Below are 10,042 nucleotides of genomic sequence, written 5' to 3' on the forward strand. Positions count from 1 at the left end.
TCACCCCAAAGAGAGGGATTCTGAAATTGGTGGTGTTTCCAGGGGAGTATATTCTTTCTCTGTTTATTGTCCCCTAACCTTTTTTTTTTTTTTTTTTGAGACGGAGTCTCGCTGTGTCGCCCAGCCTGGAGTGCAGTGGCGTGATCTCGGCTCCCTGCAACCTCTGCCTCCTGGGTTCAAGCGATTCTCCTGCCTCAGCCTCCTGAGTAGCTGGGAGTACAGGCACTCACCACCGCACCTGGCTAACTTTTATATTTTTAGTAGAGAGAGGGTTTCGCCATGTTAACCACACTGGTCTCGAACTCCTGACCTCAAGTGATCTGCCTTCCTCGGCCTCCCACAGTGCTGGGATTACAGGTGTGAGCCACCATGCTCTGCCATATTGTCCTCTAACTTTCATGTGCATGAGAAGTAGCTGGAAAGCTTGTTTAAAATGCAGATTTCCTGGCCTGGGGTGGGGCCTGGGGACCTGCATTTTAACCAGTACAGCACCCCAATGATTGTGATGCTGGGGGTCCTTGAGAAACACAGCAACTCTGATGGTGCCCAGAAATCGGCGTTCCTTGCCCTCCCCTGCAGCTTGGGCTTTGCGTACCTGATTTAGGGTGTTTGTGCGTGTGTAGTGCGTGCATGTGTGCACGTATTTGTGCATATTTGCCAGACACTCTGTTGGTACTAAATCTGAAGCTAATGCGTGTCACATGACCACCACTTTAATCTTCCCCACCGCCCTCTGGGTGTATCATTATTGACCCCTTATTCCTGAAAAAGAAACTCAAGCTGAGACAGGTGAAGTGACCTGTCCCGAGCCCAGTGCATTTACTAATGGTAGAACTGGGACCCCAGTCCGGCCAGACTCCAGGGTCCAGGACCTGTTCGTAACAACTGGGACCCACAGGTGGAAAGGTTGCCCCAGGCGCCTCTTTTCTTTTTGCGCTGCCTGTACCAGTAGGGCCATCTTTGTAGCCAAAAGTCGGGGGCTTGGGACCATGCCCAGGGGGACCTGGTAATGCCATTTCTGCACTCTGACAAAAACTGAGTTTATGAATGACTTAGGTAATGTGCATTGAAACATTTTTGTAATTATTTCCCTCTCTCTCCTCCCCTCCCCCCTCTTCTTTTTCTCTGTCCCCTTAAAGACCCTCTTTCCCAGCTGCCCACGCCTCAGCACCCGAAGATTCGCCTGTACAACGCAGAGCAGGTCCTGAGTTGGGAGCCGGTGGCCCTGAGCAATAGCACAAGGCCTGTTGTCTACCGAGTGCAGTTTAAATAGTAAGCCAGTATTTCTGTTGGATCCTTGCTGGGAGCTGTGGGGGCGTCGTGGGGAACCCTAGGGCCAAATCCTGCCTCTGTGCAGGGTTTGTTATCAAACCCGTGGGAAGCACATCTTTCTTGGAGCTTGTAAAATCTCTGAGGACAGAGGTTTCACAACCTCCCACTCGTCTGAAGGCTTAAACGACACTGGCGGTCAGGACTCTGCTGTCTGACCACACAGGTTCTTGCTTTGGTGGAAAGTTTATTCTTTTTTTTTTTCTTTTGAGACAGAGTCTCGCGCTGTCGCCCAGGCTGAAGTGCAGTGGCGCGATCTCGGCTCGCTGCAAGCTCCACCTCCCGGGTTCACGCCATTCTCCTGCCTCAGCCTCCTGAGTAGCTGGGACTACAGGCGCCCGCCACCGCGCCCGGCTAATTTTTTGTATTTTTAGTAGAGATGGGGTTTCACTGTGGTCTCGATCTCCTGACCTTGTGATCCGCCCGCCTCGGCCTCCCAAAGTGCTGGGATTACAGGCGTGAGCCACCGCGCCCGGCCGAAAGTTTATTCTTTTGCTGGTTTCGGGAGAAGGGTTGTAAAAGTAGGCTTCCGCCATGGAAGAGCAGGAGGCAGCTTTTAGTCTTCATCTTCAGACTTAAAAATCAGATTGATTTAACCTTATAGACCAAATATGGCCTGATCAGAAATTTGTTTTGTTAATTACAATGAATTCTCAGTTTCTCAAGTGGTTTTCCATTTTGTGTATTATCCTGGCTCCTTCATCTGTCTCTTGCCTCTTCAAGCTTTTGCAGAATTGGCCATCACTTGATTTGCAATATAAATACATATAGAAAGAGGGCAAAGTCCACATCCTATGTTATTTTTTGTTTACATTGTTAAGTAGATGAATTGAAGAGTAAGGGGAAGTTTTTGGCTAAGCCATTTTGTACTATTCGGTAAACCAAATGTAAAGACATGATGATGTCCAGTGCCTGGGAGATGGGATTGGTTCATATGTGTTTACCTGATGCTGTTTGCAGTATCAATTAGCATAGCCCTTTCAGAGAGTAATTCTACCAGACATTTGAAGTCGTGGAAATGTCCATAGTAGTTTTCCAATGTGTGTGTGTGTGTGTGTGTGTCTGTCTGTCTGTCTGTCTGTTTTTTTGAAACAGAGTTTCCCTCTATCGCCCAGACTGGAGTGCAATGGCATGATCTCAGCTCACTGCAACTTCCACCTCCTGGGTTCCAGTGATTCTCATGCCTCCTGAGTAGCTGAGACTACAGGCATGAGCTACCACGGCTGGCTAATACGTATATTTTTAGTAGAGATGGGGTTTTGCCATGTTGGCCAGGCTTATCTCAAATTCCTGGCCTCAAGTGATCTGCCCGCCTGGGCCTCCCAAAGTGCTGGGATTGTAGGTGTGAGCCACCATGCCCAGCCTTCATAGTAGTTTTATCCTACACAGATAATTCAACCCCCATCAAAAAAAAGAGAGACAAAAACTATAATCATGAAGAGATACATGGAAGTGTATATTCATATCCATCAGTAGGAAAGTGACAAATTGTAGCCTGCTAACTTACGCTTGAACACTAAACCACAGACAGCCACTAGAAAGGATAATTAGATGTCATCTGTCAGAAATTGCAACTCCATAAACTTTGGCATGTATTTGTATTTTTTATTTCTTATGTTGGTTACTTAAAAAATTTTTTTTATTTACTTTATACTGAAAAGTTGCAAGTGATGTGTATTTATTGTCAAGAATAGAAAGGGGTCGATCATGGTGGCTTACACCTGTAAAAGAATAGAAAAGTAGGTCAGGCGCAGTGGCTCATGCCTATAATCCCAACACTTTGGGAGGCCGAGACGGGCAGATCATGAGGTCAGGAGATCGAGACCATCCTGACTAACACGGTGAAACCCCGTCTCTACTAAAAATACAAAAAATTAGCTGGGTGTGGTGGCGGGTGCCTGTAGTCCCAGCTACTTGGGAGGCTGAGGCAGGAGAATGGCGTAAACCCGGGAGGCGGAGCTTGCAGTGAACAGAGATCGCGCCACTGCACTCCAGGCTGGGCGACAGAGCGAGACTGTCTCAAAAAAAAAAAAAAAAAAAAAAAAAAAAAAAAAAGTAATGTGGAAAAATGACAGGCAATTGATTTGTTAGAGGAGTAGGTTTCCAGTTTTTTTTTGAGACAAAGTCTCTGTTGCCCAGGCTGTAGTGCAGCGGCACCGTCTTGGCTGACTACAACCTTCACCTCCCAGGTTCAAGCAATTCTCATACTTCAGCCTTCTGTGTGGCTGGGATTACAAGTGTGCGTGCGCCACCCCACCCAGTTCAGATAACTTCTTATTCTCTTTTTTTTTTTTTTTTTTTAGATGAGGTCTCATTCTGTCCCCCAGGCTGGAGTGCAGTGGCATGATCATGGCTCAATGCAGCCTCAACTTCCTGAGCTCAAGAGATCCTCCCACTTCAGCCTGCCGAGTAGCTGGGACTATGGGCGCACGCCACTGTACCCAGCTAATTTTTAATTTTTTGAAGAGATGGAGTTTCGTCATGTTGCCCAGGCTGGCCTCGAACTCCTGGGCTCAAGTGATCCACCCACCTCAACCTCCCAAAGTGCTGGGATTACAGGAATGAGCCATCACATTGGCCTTTCTTATTTGTTTTTAAATGTCTGTTATAACAGTATTTGCTTAATAGAAACAGGTGCTAAAGTGAGGTTTGAGCGTTATCTCTAAATCACATTTATCTGTTCTTCCAGTAGTTATAAATAACCAACATTAAGTCACCTGTAATTAATGGAGCAATCCACCAGAACAGGCTACACAATTTGCAAAACCCAGTGCAAAATGAAAATGTGAGACCCCTATTCAAAGAGCATTAAGAATTTCAAGATAGCGACTGCAGAGCATCAAATGAAGTGCCTTTCTGAGAACGGGGCTTGATGTGAGCGCACAGGTCACATGTCATGTCAGCATTCAGCAAACATAATACCCTAGGGCTAAACAAGAAACTTGTGAGAGTCACAGCCGATGTATTGACTTAGCCTTGACAGCTGATTGATGGGCTTAGCATTGCTTGGCCTTGAACAGGGAAGTATGTTTGCTGGTTTTCAGGGGAGATGCTTCTAAAAATAGAAGAAAACGTTATTGCATTAAAAAAAAAAACAAAACAAAAACCTTTGATAGCGTTTCATATGATAAACTAACCTGTTTCACTTTATCTTCTTTTCAAAAAGCATTTTGTAGATATTTTCTCAGGGATAAAGTTTGGTTTTATTTTATTTCTTATTTTTTTTAAATTAATTAATTAATTAATTAATTTAGAGACAGAGTCTCTGTCATCCAGGCTGGAGTGCAGTGGCGTGATCTCAGCTCACTGCAACTTTTGGCTCACTGCACCTCTGGCTCACTGCAACCTCCACCTCCCGGGTTCAAACGATTCTCCTGCCTCAGACTCCCGGGTAGCTGAGATTACAGGCACCCGCCACCACGCCCGGCTGATTTTTACATTTTTAGTAGAGACAGAGTTTCACCATGTTGGCCAGGCTGGTCTTGAACTCCTGACCTCAGGTGATCTGCCCGCCTAGCCTCCCAAAGTGCTGGGATTACAGGCATGAGCCACTGCGCCTGGGTAGAGGTTGGTCTAGTAAAAGAAACATAGGTTAGGATACATGTGAATGTTCCTGTTAGAAGAAGGTGAAATTGAGGATGATTTCTTTTTCTTTTTCAGTTTGTAGATTTGATAATGGAAGAGGACCTTTGCATTTGTTTTCAGATACTTTGTTTTAGATACAAACATGTGTTTGGGACTTTTTATTAGTTTTGAGGCTTGTGAGACTTAAACTTCCACCCTGTTTCTCTACAATAAAGCATTGCTATGATTAGAAATGAGGATGCCTTTGTGTTTTGACAGTCGGAGTAGCAAGACCGAAATTACATGGAGCACTTTGTGGGAGAATCTGAAGTCTAAATCATGGGTAGCAGACAGTGGCTGCAGGCTATTTGGCTCCCAGTGTTTAATTTTTTTGTCTTCAATTAGTTGACAGCGTTATGAAATCTGGATTTTTTCACTTAGGAAAAAAAAAAAATAACAGGAAAAAAAAAAAACAATCCTGGTTTTAGTTTTCCTTGAAAATGCAGACGGTCGGGCAGCAAGGCCCTTCCCAGGTCACGCCTCCTGGTCTACTGCCAGCCTCTCTCTCAGACCTGCCCAGCCCTGTCTTCTCAAACATTTGTTTTTCATTTTCTTCTGATTTTAGTAGCAATCCGTGTGCTTTATAGAAAATCTGGACAATCTAGAAAAGTAGAAAAAAATAAAATTAAAGTAACCTGTTGTTCTACACTCTAAGAATAATCACTATTCTCATTTTTACTTTTTATTTTATCTTATTTATTTATTTATTTATTTATTTAAGACAGAGTCTTACTCTATTGCCCAAGCTGGAGTGCAGTGGCGCAATCTCAGCTCACTGAAACCTCCGCCCCCTGGGTTTAAGTGATTCTCCTGCCTCAGCCTCCCGAGTAGCTGGGATTACAGGCGTCCATCACCATGCCTGGCTAATTTTTTTTGTATGTTTAGTAGAGATGTGGTTTCACTATGTTAGCCAGGCTGTTTTTGAACTCCTGACCTGAAGTGATCTGCCCACCTCGGCCTCCCAAAGTGCTGGGATTAGAGATGTGAGCCACTGCACCCAGCCACGATTCTCATTTTAGACTTTTTTTCTAAATTCATTCTCTTGTTTGAAAATGTGTGTGCGCGCGCGTGTGTGTAAACCAAACTGGGGTCACACTTTTGGGGTCTCTTTCCTTTTTTTATTTTAATTTGCCATAGTTCAATGTGAGCATTTTTTCATGTAATTATTACTGTGTGGACATTGTATGTTTCATTATGTGACATATCACATGTGCTGTATTTAACTTTTCCCCACTCATGGGTGTAGACAGTTGGCAGTTGGTGCCTGTCCTAAGTCACGTCCTTGTACATGAATCATATCTGGTTATTTTCTTACACTTCTAGAAGAGAGGTTGCTGGGCCAAAGCGGATGGACTTATTTAACATTTTTGTGAGTGACCTCACAAAGGCTGGACATAGCTCTTGAGTCCCAGAGACAGGCTGAGCCTCGGCAGTGGCAGGGGTGTGGAGGAGCAGGCCCCGCACCGCATTGGAGGAAGAGCCGTGCATGTTGCTCTTGGAGGAGGAGGAGCGGGGCGGTTAGAGGGTCTTTAAGTATCTGTCTACCTTCAAAAAGAAATCACTCACCTCTTCCAGGGCACGCCCCTCACCCCCTGCCTGGGAGGTGAGGCTCATGGTTTGCGATCCCTCTCCCCATTAGGGTCTGTCACCCTGGAGCTGGGTAGTAGGTATCTATTGCGAGTGTCTTCATGGAAGCCCTGGCCATGCATCTTGAAGTGGCTTTCATCTTGTCCCTTGCCACTTAAACGGAAGATGCATTTCGGAGAGGGTTGGAGTACAGTTAGAAGCATGTGTGATACGTGAAAGCTGGTGGCCGTGGGGATACGGAGTGGTCTCCAGTCTCGTCTCCTGTCTCCCATGACCTTGCTTTCTGGGCCATAGTTGCTGTCCTAGAAGGGACACTATCCACAGCCCCTACTCAGGCTCCCAGCAGCCACCTCCTTGGCCTTTCTGAAGACTGTCACCTAAGGTAAAGAGGTCAGAGCTGGGGACTAGAGTCCCGTGTGGGGCTGTGGCATTGGAACTCTGGGAAAGGCACTGTCATTCACAAGGATGTGTGGCCATGTATTTGGCAAGATTTTCATATGGGTGAGACAAATCCTCTTTAAATGGGCAGCTATGGGGTGGAAAGAAACTCCACACCAGCAGGAAGCAGGACTGGAGTTTGTATTAATGCAGTTCCATGCCCAAAACATAGGCTACAGAGACTGAGTTTGAAGAATTAAAATCAGTTATGGGATGGAATGGGAGAAAATATTTGCAAATCATATATCTGACAAGGGAATTGTATCCAGAATAGATAACGAACTCTTACAATTCAACAATTAAAAGACAAATAACCCAATTAAAAACCACAGCTGGGCACAGTGGATCATACCTGTAATCCCAGAACTTTGGGAGGCCAAGGAGGGAGGATTACTTGAGTCTAGGAGCTCAAGACCAGCCTGGGCAACATGGAGAGACCCCAGCTCTACAAAAAAATTAAAAATAAAAGTAGCGACTGGGCACAGTGGCTCATGTTTATAATCTCAGCACTTTGGGAGGCCAAGGTGGGTGGATCACATGAGGCCAGGAGTTTGAGACCAGCCTGGCCAACATAGTAAAACCCTGTCTCTACTAAAACTATAAAAATTAGCCAGGCATGATGGTGCATGCCTGTAATTCCAGCACTTTGGGAGGCCAAGGCAGGTGGATCACTTGAGGTCAGGAGTTGGAGACCAGCCTGGCCGATATGGTGACACCCCATCTCTACTAAAAATACAAAAATTAGCTGGGTGTGGGGCTTGCACCTGTAGTTTCTGCTACTCGGGAGACTGAGGCACGAGAATCACTTGAACCCAGGAGGTGGAGGTTGCTGTGAGCTGAGATCGCACCACTGCACTCCAGCCTGGGTGACACAGCAAAACTCCATTTCAAAAAAAAAAAAAAGGGTGGGGGGGAACTGTGGAGTATATATAAATTGTATCTCAATAAACCTGTGTTTTGAACAAAAGCTCTGGGGAAACTGTTACACATAAAGCAGAGGGAATTCTGTGAATTGAAATCCTTTTTTCCTTCCCAGCACCGATAGTGAATGGTTCATGACCGACATCATGTCCATAGGGGTGAATTGTACACAGATCACAGCAACAGAGTGTGACTTCACTGCCGCCAGCCCCTCAGCAGGCTTCCCAATGGATTTCAATGTCACTCTACGTCTTCGAGCTGAGCTGGGAGCACTGCATTCTGCCTGGGTGACAATGCCTTGGTTTCAACACTATCGGAATGGTAAGAGAACTTGGGTATGGAACTTCCTTTATACTTTCCAGGTTTTTTTCACTCGCAGTATTGACTCCACACACCTCTGTTCTGCCTCTCATCCTAAATGACCAGCAGACAAAGGGATAGCATGGTCAAACTCACACTCTGATGTTGGAGTCTGATGCTAGGGGAGTATGATTTGCTAAACCAGGGGTTGGCCAGCTACAGCCTGCAGGCCAAATCTGGCCCACCACTTGTTTTTGTAAATAAAGTTTTATTGGCACACACAGTTACATCCATTTTTTATTGTGTCTATGGCTGCTTTCACACTACAATGGTAGAGTAGTTGCAATAGCAACTGTTGAGCCTGCAAAGTCTGAATTTACTGCGGCTCTTTGCTGAAAAAGTTTGCCAACCTCATGCTAGAAGGGATGCTAGCATATGTATCTGATCACCCTCACTTATTCTGGTGCAACTTCTTTTATGTTACAGAATAGGCACTTTGAATGGTGCCTGGCATGTAGTAGGTATTCAGTAAATATTTGTCGAATGACTGAGTGAACAAATGTGTCCGCAGATATTGGAAGGAGACTGAAGAACCCTCAGATTCCAGTTCCTACATTTGTTGCTCCAGTAATTCATTTGTCACGTGGTCAGCCATGCCAGATGCTTCTTCCGTGTCTGGCTTATGCACACACAGGGCATGAAACTTACTTGGATCGTGATTTAGACAAACTAATATATAAGACAATTGAGAAAATATGATCACCGTCTAGATATTTGATATATAATGAAGAATTATCGTTGACTTATTTTCAGTGTTGTAATGGTGTTTTGGTTATGATTTTTAAAGGGGAAGGTATTCTGGTTAAGATGTTAAAGTTTATGTTATGTGTATTTTAACCAAAATAAAAAATTGGGGGAATAAAAAGGGTTCCTGCCGGGTGCGGTGGCTCACGTCTGTAATCTTGGCACTTTGGGAGGCCGAGGCAGGCAGATCACTTGAGGTCAGGAGTTCGAGACCAGCCTGGCCAACATGGTGAAACCCTGTCTCTACTAAAAACACAAAAATTAGCTGGGCTTGGTGGTGCGTGCCTATAATCCCACCTACTTGAGAGGCCAAGGCAGGAGAATCACCTGAACCCGGGGGGCAGAGGTTGCAGTGAGCCAAGATCACATCACTGCACTCCAACCTGAGCAACAGAGCAAGACTCAGTCTCAAAAAAACAAAGTTAAAAATTTTAAAAAGTGTTCCTATATTTCAGAGGTACATATTAAAGTATTTGCAGATGAAATGATGTGATTGCTGAGATTTGTTCAAAGAAATCAAAATAGGCTGAGCGCAGTGGCTCACACCTGTAATCCCAGCACTTTGGGAGACCGAGGCAGGTGGATCACCTAAGGTTTGGAGTTTGAGACCAGCCTGGCCAACATAGTAAAATCTCATCTCTACTAAAAATACAAAAAATTAGCTGGGTGTGGTGGCAGGCACCTGAATCCCAGCTACTTGGGAGGCTGAAGCAGGAGAATCGCTTGAACCTGGGGGCAGAGGTTGCGGTGAGCTGAGATCACACCATTGCACTCCAGTCTGGGCAACAAGAGCGAAACTCCATCTCAAAAAGAAAAAAAAGAAAGAAAGAAATCAAAATAATCCGAAGAGCAGGAGGGGCAAGGATGAAGTTTCTAAGCATAGAAGAAATAAAAATTGGTCATAAGTTGACGGTTCATTCAGTTGGGTAATGAGTACATGAGTGTTTGTTATGATCTTCTCTCTACATTTTATTTATTTACTTTTTTTGAGACGGAGTCTTGCTCTGTCGCCCAGGCTGGAGTGCAGTGGCACGATCTC

General features: G+C 45.1%; 1 protein-coding gene across 1 annotated transcript in view; it reads left to right on the plus strand.

Annotated features, from left to right (window-relative positions):
* The window catches only part of IFNGR2 (interferon gamma receptor 2 (interferon gamma transducer 1)), a 57,540-nt gene that overhangs the window by 31,520 nt on the left and 15,978 nt on the right, over window positions 1–10,042 (plus strand). The window contains exons 5-6 of the mRNA XM_011999146.1: window positions 1,140–1,272; window positions 8,015–8,220. Coding sequence (XP_011854536.1) covers window positions 1,140–1,272; window positions 8,015–8,220 — 339 coding nt within the window. The remainder of the gene's footprint in view (window positions 1–1,139; window positions 1,273–8,014; window positions 8,221–10,042) is intronic.

Source organism: Mandrillus leucophaeus, unplaced genomic scaffold, assembly GCF_000951045.1.
Source record: "Mandrillus leucophaeus isolate KB7577 unplaced genomic scaffold, Mleu.le_1.0 Scaffold582, whole genome shotgun sequence".
NCBI lineage: Eukaryota > Metazoa > Chordata > Mammalia > Primates > Cercopithecidae > Mandrillus > Mandrillus leucophaeus.